At 31.8% G+C, this 19,505-nt stretch overlaps 1 protein-coding gene across 7 annotated transcripts; it reads right to left on the reverse strand.

Annotated features, from left to right (window-relative positions):
• Positions 1 to 2,040: 2,040 nt before the first annotated feature.
• On the reverse strand, positions 2,041 to 18,585 carry LOC106663841. Of its 7 annotated transcripts, none has more exons than XM_014388975.2 (13): positions 10,386 to 10,632; positions 9,083 to 9,338; positions 8,118 to 8,241; positions 7,769 to 8,010; positions 7,416 to 7,637; positions 6,603 to 6,927; positions 6,414 to 6,462; positions 6,269 to 6,348; positions 5,942 to 6,060; positions 5,705 to 5,875; positions 3,814 to 3,947; positions 3,422 to 3,743; positions 2,041 to 2,885 (listed from the first exon to the last, which is right to left on the reverse strand). In XM_014388975.2, exons 1-13 carry the CDS (start codon positions 10,394 to 10,396, stop codon positions 2,463 to 2,465), a joined length of 2,478 nt encoding a protein of 825 aa, XP_014244461.1. In that variant the 5' UTR covers positions 10,397 to 10,632; the 3' UTR covers positions 2,041 to 2,462. The 7 variants fall into 7 exon arrangements, with proteins under 7 accessions (XP_014244461.1, XP_014244489.1, XP_014244498.1 ...); XM_014389003.2 differs by lacking the exon at positions 10,386 to 10,632 and adding an exon at positions 9,833 to 9,999 and having other exon boundaries at positions 7,769 to 7,995; XM_014389012.2 differs by lacking the exon at positions 10,386 to 10,632 and adding an exon at positions 9,833 to 9,998 and having other exon boundaries at positions 7,416 to 7,610.
• Positions 18,586 to 19,505: the final 920 nt, after the last annotated feature.

Below are 19,505 nucleotides of genomic sequence, written 5' to 3' on the forward strand. Positions count from 1 at the left end.
ACTGAACAGTATTCTAAAATGGGACGGACCATAGCCTTCAACAGTAGCTTCTGCATCATTAAATGTTTTTGTAATTCTATGTCCGTAACCTAAAACTGGATTAGCCTTATTAATTATTGAAGTTCAATGAAAGTTAAATGTCATGTTGTTTACCTGTCCGATTGGTATAGTGTAATAGTAAAAGACAAGACTATAACTAACGACTTACATTTACATTTTTTTTGCAAAAGCTCAGCATCATGAATGGATTTCACAAGCTGATATCTCTCTTGCAAGTAGGAACAAAACCAGTTGAGGAAAGAACCATTCCAGAGACGAGTTTTTGGATAATACGACAATGGTCAACTTTATCAAATGCCTTGATAAAATCTAAGTATATTATATCAACCTGTGGTTGTGTAGTCTTGAAAAAGAGATGATCATTTATCAAAATAGGGATCTTGCCTTGGCAAGAATAACGTCCCTAAGTTGAGCTTTGTTTTATATTAATTCATTACTTATTGTAGGGATCAATCATACAAATTATAATATAAATTGTGATTAATAGGTTTTCCCTTTACTATTTAATAAGATATTTTTTTCTTCTTCTTCCATCTTTACTCTAAGATAGAAAATGAAGCTAACTCACGAAAGTCCATCTTGGAACTGGTTGAAAAGAACCCATTGAGAGTTGTAAGGGTGATGGAAGTTCTTTAACTTGCGTAAAATGTTTTCAGGCTCAGTCCGTAATAATTAAACAATTTAATGGGGTGGCTTCTCTAAATCCTATGTAATTTATATTACTGCATTTTTTTTCCATGCAGGGTTAAAACAATCTCGTCCTGGCATCGTCGAAACAAGCAGTATCGGCATAAAATAAGCAGAGACTGAAAAAATAACATAATGATCAATTTATGCTCCAATATTTTAGAAATGAGACATTAATAATGAAATAAGAGGGCTTAAATATTATTGGACTGATTCATTAAAAAAATTAATTTATTAATTTAAAAAAAAATACCTTCTGCTCTCTCAAATCAAATTTGTGTATGGGCTTATGTGTTTCCACATCAACAACACGAGATGACAGTTGGTTTTAGTGAGAAATGCAAAATATTGCTGTAGAGTTGATGTCTTCCTTTCACCTTTGATAGTCATAGTAGTTTCTACAAAAGAATTATATGCATTATATTGTCAATTTTATTGTTTTTACATATTGACCTTTAAATGTCCAATTATTCTTTGGCTGTTGTGGACAAGCGATGAAACCACTTTATTTTCATCATATAATTCTCAAATAAAAAGCTCTGTTTGGAAAATTTGAGTCTGACGCTCCAGCTCCTTGGCCACTGTATCCTTCATTTATATTTCGAAAACAAGTAAATTTTCCGTTCTTGAATGAAATTATCCTGAAAGACTGAAGCTTTTGCATTTGTTTGGCACAGCTAGCAAGGCCTCTTTTTTGTTTAACTCTTTTCAATTTTGAATCAACTCTCAGGATCGAGCATTTCTAGATTCTAGATTGCAAAATCGCAATTTGGAAAGTTTTATTTTTAAGGTCAACTGGTTTGGACCAGCTCGAAGATACTTCCAAGTTTATTTTTAATCATCAAATGTACGATTTTCGTGTCTTTTTCTCTTCTTTTTTAAATGAAAATATTCTATTTCTTTCATATCTTTCATAAAGTTTTCCAAACTTCCTTTTTTCTTACAAATTTTTTTTATTTTATTAATTTTCTTTTTTCATTAAGTGGAAAATAATTTTGGTATAATAATGTGAACATGTTAAAAAAAATATATGGTTATTAAACTATATTTTAGATGACAATTTTAGAATTTCAAATATGAATTTTCATCCCGGCCATTGGGATACTAACTGGCCACTTTTCTACCATTAAGTTTAATCCATCTTTTATGCTGAAGTATTTTATCCTTTAGTCAATTATATATTTTAAAAAAAAAAGTAGAACATAAAATGGAGTTAGACGACAATAATAGATTTTATTATCAAGAAATAAATTACCTGTGTTTTATTGTTTATATATAATACACTAAAAAAAAGAATAAAATTGTCATACAAAAAATATGTACACACAAATTAAATATGTACATATTAAAAACAATAATTTCTGGTCATTTTGTTGGTATATCAATTACACAGTAACAATAGAGGACAAACACACATACATGTACTTTGAGCCTTGATTGGAAGTATGATTGCTATCTCCATACTAGAAATTAAATTAACTCATTTAAATTTTGTGATGAGATCTTCCAATCATTGTCTTTTATTTATACACATTTTTGTTTCATTTATTTATAAACCTCAAGAAGAACTAATGTATAAACAACTTTAGACTATTTACAAGAAAGAAAGTAGGCATTTTACCAAAACTTAAAATTGTAACAATTAAAAAATTACTTTTAATCACTTTTTTACAAAATTAAATGGATAGATAATATAAGGGAAAATAAATGTTTCATCATTTGAAAACAAAACGTGGGGTTGGCGGCTGTTGAAACCTAAGATCAACATCACCCACATTGAACATACTAGGGTTCCTTAAATCAGAGTCACCCCTTTGTTGGTGGAAAAATTGCGGTTGTATGGGCAATTCTTGTCCGAATCTTAGTGCTGGAGGCGGATGGTGTTGAGGGATCACAGAAGGCGGTGGTTGAGGTTGCAAATTTTTCCGTCTAGGATCATTCGCTAAAGCCCTCTGCCGTGGATCCCTGCTTTGAACCGGAGGATGTGCCGGCTGCGGAGGAGCATGACTGGTGTCTACGTTGTACATCGGCTGTCCTACCATCATAAATGGGTTTACGATACCGGAAGGTGCACTCGACACTGGCTTCAAAGGTTGAGGCTGCACTCCAGTCATTTTCAGCCTTGGATCTCCAGCACACTAGAAACACAATTTATTATTTATCTCATTATTCATGTTATATTAAATTTATTTCACAAACTGTCAAATATCAACATTACATATATTATGTATTACATGTTAGTGTATGTAATGTAAAACTATCAAATTTAAGCAAATTAAGTGGAAAAATATGCTGAAAAGTTGAACATCAGTGTTTGTATTTTCCTCAGATTGCATATTTTGCTATGTTCTGAAGTTTAAATAATCTTACACTTTACATAAAAATTATAAATCAATTTATATCGTTACTTTGGTTAACTAGGGCCGACTAAAAAACATATGGATTAGTTTAAATAATGTAATTTAATTTAATTTAAAAATAAACCCAATTTCGAAGAGTTTCAAGAAACCCCAAACTGAAAATTTTTACAACCCAAGAAGAAAAGAATTAGGGTTAAAATTAGTTGTTAAGCGTCAATTTGTTCAACAGAATTTCAGTTTTCTACATGTAAAAGTATATGCTTATAAAAGTAAATGTTCATTTAACTGAGAATGAAAATTAAATAAATGCCTACTTTAGCTTGAACTCCATTATAGTCGGGTTTAGGCTGCTGTGGAAAGGGCTTTAAAACATAATTTATTATCATGTGGGATTTGATTGAAGCATCTATCTCATTCGCTGCCTGATGAACTGGTGCGGGTTTAAAAGGCAACTGCCGCAAATCAATGTCTAAGTTCGAAGGAGGTGCCAAGTCAGTCATCGGAATACCGACCCTCAAATCGACATCACCAGGGTGTAAAGTGGAGTTTCCAGGAGCGACTGGTTGGCTCGCCTTGTCTTCACTTACTGTGGCGGCGGCGTGGTTCGCCTTTTGTAACCGTGGATCTCTTACCCTTCTGAATATTAAAGAAAAATAATGATTTAGTTTAAAATTATGATTTATTTTGTAAAGCCTTCATTCCTCACCGTTTCTCCTCAGGCTTTTCATTACTCTTCATTTTGTTTTCTTTATTTTGGTTCATTTCCTCTTGCTGAGCCCCTTTCTGTTTTATCGTCTCCAGCAATTTTGAAACTTCGTTTATGTCTATATCAGGAAGACTCTAAAACATTAAAAAAGGTTATATTGGGACAGGGTAAGCCAGTTATTATCATTCTTCAATCGTAAATTAATACAAGGAGTATTTAAAAACAAAAATATCTATATAAAACATTTTTAAAACAATAATTTTTTATGTGAAATACCCTTTACCTTAACAAATCTATCTTGTTTATAAGGTGGGAGTAAAAAAGTTAGTAATGAGACAATGTATTGGCTGAAAAGCATGCATTTTTAAGCCTTAAATATTTTTAAACCTCCAGCAAACTTATAATCCTTCTTTTTGCAGCTTGATGTCACCTAGATATCTCTCGGGCAACTGTCGCTCTACCTTCACCCCAATGTGCCAATTTTTATCTCGTGTAACCATTTCTAGCCCTTCATAAAGTGACCATAAGCCTATGCACCCACAGGTGAATGTTGAACTAACTTTGCTTTCTTCATAAAATTATTGTAACATGGCTAATACTTGAAAGACCTATCCCAAAGAGATCGTTTGTACAAGAGTTAGAAGGAGATGGAGACACCTGGGCCAATGGGTGCTGCCAAAAGGGACAAAAGCAAGATATATTTTTCAGGTTCTTTTCTCTAAAAATTATTGAAAAAAATTTTTTTTTATCGAAAAGAAAGATGTCAACATTTGGAAAAAGAAAAAATATGATCTAGGCTCTGAATTCAAGACAAGATATTTCAAAACTACAAAAAGGGCTGAAATATTGATGCTTGTAGGACCTTTATCCTTCCTTGTTTATTATTAAACTATTTCGATTTTTTTAAATCTTTATACTCAAAAGTACAAGACCATTCTGTAATTTCAAAGGTAATTTCAAAATATTTACACAATGCATTGAGATCCTAAAGGGCAATAACAAAATGCTAGTTTTTTTGTTTTTGTAATGTAACAAAGGTAATATGCAAATTTTTTAGTGAACTTTTTAGCAAGTTAGTTTTTAGCAGCATAGTTAGAAACGAGAGTTAAAAAGTTTTAAAAGGTTAAAAGCACAAAATTATATACAGTCAGCTCTTATTAATTCAAAACTTGGTCATTTGAATTTCTCAATAATACAAACTACTCGGCAGGTCACTTTGGTAAATCCAAAAAATGCTGTGTATTTTCATGCACGCAGAAATACGAAATAATTTTTGTAACAGGGCGGGAGAGAGTATTGGAGCCACTTCCCTCTTTTTAAATTGCACTTTTGCCTTATGATCTTCCTCTAAATTTACATGTATAGTTTACTTCCTCGCAGCTTCAAGTTCCCTTGATTTTTTTTCTAGTTTGTTGTGTCAAGTAGACAGTGTTTTGTCATGTGTTCTCAGCACTAGTCACTTTGAAAAATCATTAAGACAAAGGACGCCAGGCCACATTGGAACAAAATCCGCTTCATGATTTTTTTTTATGTATATATTGCATAAGAAGGTTCAATTTTACAGTTGATCTATTTCCAGTTTTTTATTATTTTTACGATGTTTTAAGAAATTTAAAAAATTCATATCAACTCTTAATAATTCAATTATTTTTGTGGCTCGTTCGGTTTCAAAGTTTTATATGCATTACAACAAATAAAAAATAACCACTAGTTAACTTAATGTGTAATTTATACATCAACTTGTAATTTTAAATTTTCAAGTTCATTTTATTCAATACCAAAGAAATAGTTATTTAGTTAATTTAATTTCTACGTGGGTATTGTTATATAAATCGTATATTATATCTTATCTAATAGATAATTGTACTGACTATTTATTTTGTATATTTACCTTTGGCATAGCTGGCAAATTGCCTTTTAATTCATTATTATGCTCCGTCGCATAAGATTTTGGTTTAATTGTTTTTAAAATAGTGGAGAGAGGATTTCCTTCATCATCTGACGAATACCAATCTTCTTCTTTATACTCATCATCTTTGTTTGTTGGTTGTTCTTCTCCTCCCTGTAATAACGTAATGTTGTAACTAAATAAAATAACCTTCAGGGGGAAAAAATTAAAATAAATTACCTTCATAGAACTGTTTTGCCTGTGCTGTTGTTGTTGTATTCTCATAAATAACTCTCGTTGTTTCTGAGGCAATGATGATGGCACATCCTCTACAGAAGGTTGATTAGAAAGTTGATCTGCTAAATTATTATTTAAATTGTAAAGTTTTAAAAACAAATTAAAATTAACCATTTTATTTGATTCAAAATAATTGAATGGCTGATGTAAATTTACTTTTATAATTTAAAAAAAATTTAAAAAAATAAAAAATAGAGTGATGAAATTATATACATATGTAGTTATAAAGTAATTGTAAAGTATTACTGCTAAATTAGAAAATGTCCATACCTTCAGTTTTGTTTTCGGATAGTGGTGATGAAGGTTTAGCAGGTGTAGTACTTTCATCTTTTTCAGTTGAAAAATGATCCCTTAAAACAATATTTATATTATTTTTAACCAATAAAGACCAATCAATATGCAGTAAGTAAATTACCTATCATTAGCATTATCTGAAGGTGAAGGCATTGGTGTTGTATTGGCATCTAAGAATAATTTACCATTATTATTAATAATGAAAAAAAGAATAACAATAAAAATAAACTTATTAAAACTACTATTTTGCATTTAGCTTTTCGCAAATATAGACTAATCTAACCAGAAAATGACATTGTAAAGAGTTTACCATCTTCACCGGATTGTTCATCTTGTCGGTTTTGCTTAGGATAATTGTGAGGTGCTTGAGATCGATCTCTTTTCCTCTCTCTATCGTCCAAACGGTTGTGCTGGCCGTGGTTCATGTTGTTTTGATTCCTATTATTTCTTCCAGCCTGCGGTTCAAAGAAATTCCCTCCTAATTGGTCGAACGGCCCACCGTTCGGGCCGTCCATCCCGTAATCTTCCTCTTGATCTTCCTGATTGTGAAAATCTAGGAAGTCTGGCGAACCTCTCCCTGGCGACCGAGTCTCAAGCTGGAGAAGGAAATGCTTATCACTTTCAGTTTGGTTGTGCTACAGAAAAACAAAAAAACAGAACAGTTGAAAATTTTTTGTTCTTCACAATATTACATTGACAGAAAAATATGCTGCCAAGCATCCATGCAAGAAAAGGTATGCGTTTGTTTTCTTAGATATCCATCATAAAATATAAAAGGAGACCAATTATATTTTTTCTTCAATTATTACTATTCATCTGAATGTTGACAAAGTTTTAGTGAATTTAATTTTTAAAAGTGATGTAGACAAAATTTATTTTTCCTTTTTTTAACCTTTTGAACACAAAATGCACAATAAACTAAACAAAATAAATATAAAGAAGTCTTTTTTTAATATCTAAATAAAATTAGTTGTTTTTTTTTATTAATATAAGTAAAAACTTCAGATACACCAAAATATTTGTCCCATAGAATATGGGCTTTAATTTTTTTATCCCTTTTTTCTAGAGTACTTAATAAAGGATTGTAGCAGGCTGAATAAAATGTTAAGTTGTAAATACAAACCTTGACTAGCATTTGTTTAACAAAATTCGAAACTGGGTAGTGTGAAAACTTGCACCTCTTCCCAGCATAGCATTTAAGTCCGAGGTGGTGGAACTTGCAAGGGAAATCGCCATGCATGTACATACACTTGTCCTTTTTTGTACAACAGTCATTCATGTAGAACTTGCAGAGCTCGAATTTTCGGTTTGAATGAGTCTGGTGGGAAAATGTACAATCAGTACCCTAAAAATGTAATGTAAAAATAGGAATTACACAACAACATTTATTCAATTTTGTAGGAGTTATAATCGCCAAATTCCAAACGCCCTGGACACCATGTCATGCACTTATTTTTATTTCCTTTAAAAGCTCACCCTATGGCACTTTCCCTGGAGAAAGAATTTGCACATATTGTCTCCTCCGCCACTGCCACCAACTCCTCCTCCTCTTCTATGAGGACCACCGGCATTTCCCGGTCCTCCACCACCGCAGCCCCTTCTTCCACCCCGGTTGTTCCTCATTCTTCTCTGCCTCCCGGAGAAATCTCTTATCCCTCTTCCGCCTCTCCTCGTCGGTCCGCACATCTCCTCATCTTCTTCGTCTAAAATATAACCATCTAAACAGACCGGAATTCTGAGTGGAAAATGCTCATCGCTACTTATAAAACTAAAAGACTTTAATGGTAAGTTCATTTTTCATTATACCAAAAATTTAGTTACGTACCTGACTTTTCATATCTGTTTTCCCAATTTGGAGAGTTACCACTTCTAAGAAGAGAATCCTCATCCTCAAGAAGAACATCCTTGTCCCTCTGCACGAGTTTTTCATCATTATTTCGTCTTTTCTTCTAAAATTAAAACATCACCATCTTAATCAATTTCAAATTTAAAAGGCAAAACATTTAACTGTTTTCCAATCTTTTAATATACTTAATCACATTTGTATGACATAAACAACCTTTGCAATTTCATTAATGTAAATTGTGCCAATATGAAAAAGGTAGTTTTGTTGTAATTAACTTTGCTAGCAAGATAATAAAATTTCTTGATTTAATACAGCAGAAACTACTAGAAAACAATTACTCTATTCTATTTTCTAATTATGTAAAACATATTGTAAAAATACCTATCATATTTTTATATAATTTTTTATCCGTTTATGGCAAGTAGATACATATTTATTGTAACCTAAAGATTGGTTTATATATAAAAATAATAAAATAAAAAATGTAACATTTGTATCTCTATCTTTTTTTTTAGAGTATGACTAATTAAAATCCGATATAGCAGAGGGATGTTGTGGGCCTCAGCTTTAATTCTCTGTTTAGGAAGTTGTTGATGTCAGGTATGATGAACCTAGAAAAAAAGGATACTAGGAAGCAGCGGGGTTTGCACTCCCCAGGCCTTCTGGCTTATTGTACCTTCATGATGAACCTAGGTTAATTAATAAAGGTATATGAACCTCTTAAACAGAGTATTTGTACAAGTGTTTCTGAGAGTAAATAAAATTTGCTTTTATGTGTATTTGCTTAAATTAAATGTGGATATATCGTTTTGTAGAAATATGACACATTACTTTGCATATTTGCACAATTCAGTAAATTAGGTCTATTATAAATATATCTTGTAATAAAAAATTAAACATGTAGCATGACTGTGTCAAACCAATAAAGAAAAAAAAAATCGGACCCTTTGTTGAAAGAGACGGTCATCATCTCTATTCCTTTTGCCTCTCCTGTTTTTCTGTTGTTGGCGTTTCCTGTCCATCATGTTTGGCGAAGAGATTCGCCTCTTCGGATGTGGGGAAACCACTTGTAAAAGAGGTTCATCTTTAAGCAACGGTCGGATTTGAGACTGTTGCGTTGGTGGTTGTGGTAAAGGCACAGTCTGGTCATCATCATCATCAAAAATTTCGCCATCTTCAAGATCCTCATCGTTAGTCCCACTGCAAAAAATTATTTTAAACGATCACAACCAAATGGTTTCTGTCTTGTTTTTACATTTTTTCTTTCTTTTAACAAATCAATTTAACATTTATGCCCCTAATACTTTCTTTGTTTTTAAAAAAAGTAATAGGTTTTCTTTTTTATGTGCAAATCCTCTGGCTTCTTTTTTGGACATTTAACCTCTTTCTTTTTATAACTTGTAACTTTTGGAAGAGTTTTCTTTTACCAGCTTATTTGGAGTCGGTTTTTAACGAGTTGTTATTAAACTGGTAAATGATGAGAGAGGACATCTGTTTCAAGTGTTACAAAATAGATAAACAACTTTCAAAAACTGTCTAACATTAATAATTACTCCCTCCAATAACAATGATTGTGAGCCGTGTACAACGCGACTGAATTTTCTCAAAGAAAGAAAAAATGTCGAAACAACTCTTTCTTCTACTGAATGAATCCTCACTACTTTCTTTCAAAGGTTTAAACAATCATTTCCTACTTTAAAATCATTGTTTTGGCGATACTCCTATTTTTCTCAAACCCAATTCAACTGGTTTTTGTTTTTCAAAATATTCCACTGCTTCTTTTTCTTACATAAAAGGGGATTGAAATTCCTCTATAATTAATATCCTACAAGGCTAATTAAAGTTATCAATATGACAAGACCGACAACTGATAATTCCACTTTTTGTTATTTTCTATGCCACATGGATTTTGAGTTTTTGTATTTTTAATTTAAATATGAAGTTCATTTGTATTGTTTCATCGTTTTTTGAAAAGATCAACTTTTATCGTTAAAATATAATTTTTTCGTAGTACTACGACTGCCAGGTAAAGACGGTCTACTCTGGGAGTACTATGTAATAACCAACGATACTTATAGATTTTAGTTATGCATAAATACCACATGTGTTTAAAAAAATGATTTTTTTAATCAGTTTTTTTTAAATGATCCAATACAGTTTTTACATGTTAAAATTATACAAAAAGGCAACAAATTTTATCTGCAGCCTCTCAGAATTTCTATCTTTTTTTTTAATTTCCTCACCCACCTATTGCGCATTCCTATTCCTTCTGCTTCGCCCTTCTACCTAAATTTTCAATAATACTAAAGCGTATTATATTCAAAAATGTTTTCCCTTTTTTACTAGATTTCCCAAAATCTAGGGTTATCGGGATTTGAATTTCGACGGAAGTGTGCTACTTAAGCCACCTGTTTCGGTATTCGATGCAGGACGTAGGACGGTCATGAACGATGAACGAGACGAGAGGATGCCAAAGTAAAAGGACGTCAGGCGATGAGTCAATGAATTGTCGCGGGTGGGGTGCGGGTGCGGCTAAGTGCAAAGTCGACGCAACGCCAATTCCCCCTTCTGGAGGGGAGAGGTCGTCGGATCCCAGAAACGGAAAATACCGAAATAGCACGATACGCTATCGACTACCTCTCCACTTAGCTAAATGGAAATAAGATATGATAATTTGCCTGATCTGGCAGTAACTATCCCGTGTCTGACATGTCAGCAAACGTTTGACTTGTACAATTCTGAAATAATCTGTATTATCAATTCATTAACATCAAAAATAACACAATTTCAAATATTAATTGATCAATCAAAGTCAATCATCAATCTCAGCCTAACTCGAGATGAAAGAGAAAAACTTTTAAAAATATTTAACCTTAAATAATCTTTATTTTAGTAACGTTATTTTTTCTTTATTGCTTATATTATGAACAATATGAAATATTTTTATATCTATATTTTTACATACATTATTTCTGATCGATAAAATTGTTATTTAAAATTCAGTATTAATAATTCAACTAGTTTTAATGCAATAAAAAAAGAACTAGAAAGAAACATATCCAAATATGTTTGTATCCATATCCAAAATGTAATAAAGAAAGACGGTCTAGAAGGGAAAAGGTCATACTGGGTTGCGCATAGGTCACACCGAGAGTACACATGGTCAACTTATAAAAGGGTGAGAACACGTTGGTGCACACAATTATTACTAAGTGTGCAAAGAAAGAAGTATGATGAAACGAAGGTATTTATTAGCGCGACTAGACAGGCATATCCCAATTTCCCTGAGAATATCGAGTACTCTGGGGTGGTATGAAAGAAGCCCGTTGTCTGAATGTAATTTATTAGCGCGAATGGAGAGGCATATACCCCAATTTCCTCGTTACAGGAAACTGTTTATACTTTGTTTAATATTTAGTGACCGTTGATTAATGATTATTTAGAGATCGTGAGATGCGTCTGTTGATGTAGGTTTAGAAAAACATCTCACGATCTCTAAATAATCTTAAATATAAATGAATGGTGAATGTAATTTGTTGGCGAGAATGGAGAGGCATATCTCCCAATTTCCCCGCAACAGGAAATTGGTTTATACTTTAATGTAATATTTATATTCAAAACGATTAAATGTAAAAAAAAACCTAGTTATTAAATCTTATTAATATTTGACAAGCCAAAAATTAAAAGCCCTCTGTATGTTAATTAGCTCTACTACTTAAGAAAAAAATCTTGAGGTGTCAATTATCTATCTGATGAGATATTTTATTGTCCTATCCTAGGATATTTGAACGAACGAAGGGATTTAATTACTTTTTAAGTAAAAGATCTCCTTTTCCATTCCGAAAAAAATTTAAAAACGGCAATTTCAAAATTTTCTTATAGGATTAAGAAAATTTGAAACAAACATTTCTCATTCGCTTTGCAATAAATAATACTAAGCTAATATTAAATCGAAAATTATTCAGAAATCGTGAGATGCGGTCTGGTGTGATGTAGGTTTCAGAAAAACATTTTCTTTATCGTGCCAACGTTTCGATCTTTATTGAGATCATCTTCAGGGCTCAGTGTTTGTGTAATTGTAAGTGTGTTGTGTAATTGTGCCATTCTTACGTGTCGTGTTGAGAGGGCACGTAAACAATGTTTGTAAATCCCAGGCCCTGAAGATGATCTCAATAAAGATCGAAACGTTGGCACGATAAAGAAAATGTTTTTCTGAAACCTACATCACACCAGACCGCATTTCACGATTTCTGAATAATTATCGATTAACGGTCACTAATCTCCACACGTTAAATCGAAATTTGTTAAGTTTCGTTATGGTTCGTTTTTAGTAAAAAGTATGGATTCATCATCATTATATTTGGCTGACGTTAAGCAGATTGACGACTAAAAAAACAAACACAAATTTATTTTCTATTTTGAAATTGTAATCAATGAATTGTTATGGAATAGATATGGGTTTCTTTTGGTGGAAATGGAAAACAACCGGGTTGTTTTTCTTTTTGTGTTTGATATTCCACCCAAAAGAAACGTACACGTGCCACGACCACAGGTAAAAGAAGGAAAAATACATTATGGAATATTTCTGTGGTTCCATAGAAAACTTGGTTTCCTATGTTACGAATTTGGGCTTAAACCATTTTTCACTGCAGGCACAGATTTCATTCCGTATTTTTAAATAAATTGCGTTTTTGAATGCTTTTATTAACAATTAATTAAGGTTTTTAGTTTAGATAAAAAAGTCAATGGCAAGAGCGGGATTCGAACCCACGATCTTCGGCTAGATACGTCGCTGTTCTCCCACTTGAGCTATCGTGACCTCGATCCACTCGGACACTAATTTCCTATTTCAACCCCACCTTTTGAGTTTTCCCTCCTTTTTGCCATTTTTTCAACGTTTGCCGTTTTTATTAACGTCTCGGGTACGTCAAATTGGAAATGATGAAGAACCAGTTTAGGACCTACAATTTTGCAACTGATGAAGAAATTCTGACAGAATTTCACGTAACGTGACACTGTTAAAAATAAATGAAAAAGAAAAACTATTAACTTATGTAATCAATTGTTAATTAAAGGAAATTCGATAGCCGGCATGTTTTGTAATAACGTATAAAACATGTTTTACACGGTTATACTACATACTTCAAAAATGGAGATAAAACGCAATTATTTAACTAAACTTAAAAATAATATAGAAAAGACCTAAAAAAGAAAACCTTTCTGGAAAAATTAATTAAAATTGCAGAAAGACGATTTCTTTTTATTTATTGATTGATATTTATCCCATTTCTTCCATCATTCATAAAATGGATACTGAACACATTTCTTATTCATAAATATTAATAATTAATCCATTCGTTTTCTTTTTAAACCAATTTTTTTGTTTTTAAAATAAACCATAATTAATACTAATAAGGATAGAAACAACAATTTCAGTGGTAACGTTGATTATGTTTATTTAAATTCTTTCGGGGCCGTTTTGGGGGATTATTTTCCTACTTTCAGATTTTTCATTTTTATTTATTTATTTGTCGATTATATTATCAAACAAGATATTCATATATTAAACTAAGCAAGCATACAAAATAAAACGTTTACTTAGTGTAAATCATACAAAAATAAATTTACAACTGAAATTGTTGTTTCAAACCTTATTAATTTGAATTAATTTTTTATTATTTAATTAGGATTCATTTGTCTAGTGATTGTGAGTTCATTTTATAATTTAAACTTAAACAGTTCGAGTAAATTTGTCATAATGATTTTGAATGCCAAACGTTTCGTTTTGAACGTGTTTAATTTTTATCCACTTAAATTTATCTTATCTTTTAGAAAGTCAGATCCGCCCGATTCGATGATGCTATCCGTGTTATTTACATATTTTGTCATGTTGTCCTGTAATAACGAACAGTAAATTCTTGAAAAAAAAATCAATCTTCTTATTTGTTTATGATTGTTTAATAACTATTTATACGAAGAATTTCAGATATTGACAACTTTATGTAAACAGATTTTTTTAAAATGACGCAGTGATTTCAAATTCACCTTAGATCTCTGTGGCAACTGTTAAAGTTATAATTTTTTTTTTCATTCAAAAATAACAACTCATTTATTACTTATATAATCACCTTTTTTTCAATATAAACGGCATTCAAGATCTTGCTTTAGAAATTTAAGGCTTATGCAATATAAACAAAGTTCAGCCTTGGTCATTGACTTTTCTTTATGGACATGGTTTTATTTTTATGTTGGAATTTTATCATACGTATAAGTAGATATTATTTTTATTTTATTATTTTAAAATTAGCCTTATTAATTGTTATATTTCCATTTTTTTCTTAATTGACGTTCAAACTTGCCAATTGATTTGAAATATACCTCCCCTCATCTTCACTTGTAAAATACAGACAAATTTTCAATTCTGTTTCTCTTCTCGTTTACGAGGTCGTGGCGCCCACAGCAGAAAATTACCGTTTTCTAAATTCACACCAAAAACGCAGCTTAGGTACCATCCAACAGGTGTTTTTTTGGTGAGAACGCATCGAGTTCTTTCGAATACGTAGTCACCTGATGGTTGGTCGTTCATTTCAAGAATTTGGTAATTCACGTGTAGTGAAAATATTAAATCAATAATTTTCCCATTTTATACGTACATTGTACATAACTGTACAAAAAAACAAAAAGTCATTTTGTTTCTATAATGTTACCAGATACAAATATAATTATCAATTTTTCCTTTGGGACAAGCACGAGAATTATCGTTTTAATTTTTTCAATCGTTTCAGTTTTGGAAAAATCAATTTTCTATTTAAATTTGTAGAATTGTAAAATCGAGAAGCTGCACAATTTGATGGAACGAGTACATTTTCTCGATAGAACCAAATGAGTGACTCCACAGAATTCTAAATGTAGATGACAAAATTATAAAGTTAAGAAACTTTTGTTTTCCCTTTTGATAATGTTGTCTTAATTAAAATTCGCACGTTTATAGTATTTCATTTCTTTGTACGTTGTTTTCTGTTAGCTGGCTTTATCTATTAACTGAGTCTTGGTTTAATTATGATTTTTTTTTTCAGAAATAAACCACCAAAAAGGTTGTTTTTTTTTTAGTCCTAAACTACTTCAAGAAAGTCGAATGGAATATTAATTGTTCGGCAATCGACTAAAGCGAAAACAACCCACGCATTACGACTTCCAAAAATAAAATCGTGATTAGAAACGAGAACAATTCAACAACAAAAGTTTACGAGATTATTTTCGTCTTTTTCAACGTATTAAAAGAAAATCTTAAATAAACGCCTAAAACATATGAACAGATAATCCAATAAGAAGAAGTAAAAAGACGCAGAAAATCAAAAACATTCTCGCCGTAGTTTGCAAAATATACCTTAACCAGGGGGAATATTTTACAGTTTACAGGGAGCTTTATAATTCTTAATGAAATTGAAAAATGGGGATCAGGAAATTTTAAAAATAAATGCATTATTTATGAAAGACCAGTGTAAAAAATACAAATTCATAGACCACCATGGGATAGAACATTAAGACTGAAAGAAACCAGATATTCCGTGGTAGTTGAATTTATTTATAGATGGCGTTCGGGCATAAAGCCCATCATCAGTATTACAAACGTAGAATTTCGAGATACGACAGCCAACAATCAATACGGTTCATGTCAAAGTTATACATAGAACTAGCTGATGCAACAACAGTGTGGACAACGGAAAATCCCATATTATTGGAAAATATCAGCCTTATTAAAATTGAACTCTCGCAAGTAAGGACAGGCCGAAAAAACTTAAGTCAATTATTGACTATTGTCATGTTGCTGCTGATGAATTCTGAAGATGGGCTTAATATCCCGAAACGCCATCTCTATACAAATAAACTACCACGGAATACCTCCTTCTTTCAACCTTAATTTAAAATCTTTCAATTAATTAAGGTTTTTAGTTGAGATAAAAAAGTCAGTGTCACGAGCGGGATTCGAACCCACTATCTTCGACTAGATACGCTGCTCTAACATTTAATAATAATAATAATACAATAATTCCACTTAAAGATATTAATTGGTCAAGCGGACCACGAAACTAGTGAATGAACTTAATTTAAAAAAAATATTTTCTAGAAAAATCTATAGGAATCAGTGTTATACAGATCGGCATGTAATAGAGAAGAATTTTTTTACGTTTAGCTACAAATCCGAAATTATCAATGCTCGCGCCTTCAGTACAAATTGAAGTTATTTTTTATTTAAGAAGTTATACTTTATCTAAGGTCTTGGTTGATATGAAAAAGCCAGTGTCACGAGGGGGATTCGAACCTACAACTTTCGGCTCGATACGTCGCTGCTTTAACCACTTGAGCTGTTTAAAATAGATTTTTAAGACTGACCCACTCGGACACCACTCCTTCATTAGTTCATTCAAATAATAAAATTATATGTGTATAGGATGTACTATAATAAATTAATATTATAATAAATATCGGGTATAAATGGTTCCCAAAATTTAATCACTAATTTTTAATAGTGACAAAAGAAATTTTAAAAATACCATTAAGCAATTTTTCGTACATTTCAAAATCTCAATCAATGTGCCAGTCATACAAACATTATTTTTGCATAAAATTTTTTGAAAGCGTTTTATTTTTTTAATTAAAGAAAATTAATATTTTGCGTTTTATTGTCCTTTGACGATTTATTCCATTAAGATTTATTTTTATTATATAATAATAAAAAAATTATTCAGGAACAAATACACATGATGAGACTATAATTATATTTTATTATATTATTTTTTTAGACGTTTCTAGAAGGTGGGGCGGGGCTGTTTTTCTCAAATAATTCTAGTTAAATATACGTGACACATTCATGAAATTTATTACTATTTATTAAATTACACGAATATTCCGAAACTGCCACATAAGTCGAATTATTTAAGAAAAGCAACCTACCTTATAGAAATATCCTGAAAAAAAATTTATAATAAATTTATAATTATTGTAGTATTTGACCCCAAATAGCCGGAATATTTTTTTTCAGTGACTAAGGAAATTGGAAAAATATAGTTAATACATTGACAATTTTGAAAAAAAAAAAATGAGTAGGTCGACAGGAATCAGCGTAAAAGAGATTGGGATCTCGCGTCCTGAGAAGAAAAAAAAAACAGCATTAAAAAATAAAACCCTATCCTCCTAAAAACCAGACACAACCTGTAGAATTAATAAAATTGTAATTAATCGGTTGTCGAAAAGAATTGCGTCAGAACCGGCGCCAAAGTCGGCCGGCGCTCGTACTCCGAGACATTTCAAACCGGCCCTACGGATTCAGGAATTGGGAGTGCAGTAGAGACGGACAATCCCATTGGCCTCCCCTCCCACTATCTTTGTTTCACTCATGAACGGGCGAGGAGATCGTTCAAGGCAGCAGCCAAGCTCTACCCCCACCAACTCACTGAATAAAACGCCTCTCCCTACAGGAATCGCCAATTCGAAAATTAACCCTTCATGCTCGAACTGCATTTTTATTCTTTTTCAATCATACAATTTTTTGGGTTTGTTCTCAATAATAGATAATTAAAATAAATAAACTAAATTAATGAATTAAAACGAAAAATAAATACCTCATTCTCTTTCCTTTAGGAGAATTATTTATTTCGATCCTTTTTTGATTTTTTTGAAGAGTCTAAGTAGAAGACATTCTTTGATGTGAACAGTGAGATTTGCCCAATTTTGGTGTCGACAATTTTACTTCTACCTTCTCAAGGCTCAAATATTTTTTCGACCGAAAACACACGTCTATTTTCTCATAGCCCACCAAGCCAATCGCCCTAATTTTTTAATCGAATTAAGAGCTTAAAAAAAATTAAGGTCAAACGTTAATATTCCCGACCTTCAGCCGTGACACGGTTTAAAAGTAGTCGCAAGTTTTTTGAATTGTGATCAACTAGCCAATCGGGTATGTTAAAAATGACGACCACATAAATAAAAATCCTCGGTCAAAACGGGTAAAATAGTGAAATTTTAACAACGTTCCTTACTAATTCTAGTTTTACCGAAGTTATTTGTGAGAAAAGCCATTAGGGGTGGTTTTATCTCACTCAAAAGTGCCATGAATTGGTTTTTCCTCTTAATTTTCATACACTTCTATAAATGTACGTCTAATCGTTTGTCGCACTGAAATAATTTTTATTAACCCTTGTGACGTAAAACGTCTGTTTTGTACTTATTAAACGTAATCTTTAGAGAGATTGGCTTGTAGACTAGAAAAATATGATTAATTAGATTGTAAAATCGTTCTCTATTTTTGTGGTGAACCTGAAATTTTCCCTCAGCTTCGCCTCTACTGTCTCACGAGTTATGCACTTGGATTCAATATGGCGTTCCTTGACGAGAAGTCGGGGCCGTTGCTCAGCCACATCCACCAAACCCGTCCGATCAGGTTGTGACGTCAAGCCGCCCGAACGCGTGGGGGGGGCGAAGGGCCTACTTCCTTCTCCTCTTCCTCTTCCCCTACCAAAAGAACCCTCCAACAATTTTGAATTGTATTTTTTTTTAATTCTCATTTTTCGGTTGTTGACTTTTTATATTTCTTGGGTTTATTTTCAGGGACAAGACAACCATCAAAGAAAAATAAAATGAGTTTTATCGTTATCTATTTCATGAAAAGAAACCCAAGAAATTTTGAATTCTGATTCTCACTAATCACTCAATATGAAATTGATGAGCTTTTCAAATTAAACACATCCAAGTAAATGTTATATAGAAAAAACAGACTTTAAACATGAGTGTTGATAATAAAATAACACACAGTAACATTTAATAATGCAATCATAATTCAAGTACAACATAACAGTCAAAAACATGATAATTAAATTTTTGACTTTTCATTCATCAAAATCGACTTGCATTCAATTTTGTGTGATTTTTAGTGACTGGTTGTTTAAAAATTTGTTGGATTCGTAAGGAGCGGTCAAGAATGTGACAGAAAAACACCTTTTTCATTTTTTTTGCATTGTTTCGACATTTATTCAGGTCATCTTCAAGGCATAGACTGTGGTGCTATTGTTGTGGTGTCACAATTTCACACAACACCAATAAGACACCACAAGAATAGCAACACATTTTATGCCTTGAAGATGACCAGGTAGAATCGTTGTCAAAAAAATGCAAAAGGTGCTTTTCTGAACTACCTCATTCTTGACCATTCCTGACGAATCCAACAAATTATTCTATTTTGTATTGTTTTTCTATATATATTTGCATTTTTACTTAGTTAAGTTACATAATCTATTTTTAAACATTATTAGCATAAAGTGTGGGGCTATTGTTGTGGTGTCACAAAAATTTCACACAACACCAATATAA

Source organism: Cimex lectularius, unplaced genomic scaffold (assembly GCF_000648675.2).
Source record: "Cimex lectularius strain Harlan isolate CLEC.00 unplaced genomic scaffold, Clec_2.1 scaffold22, whole genome shotgun sequence".
Taxonomy (NCBI): Eukaryota; Metazoa; Arthropoda; class Insecta; order Hemiptera; family Cimicidae; genus Cimex; species Cimex lectularius.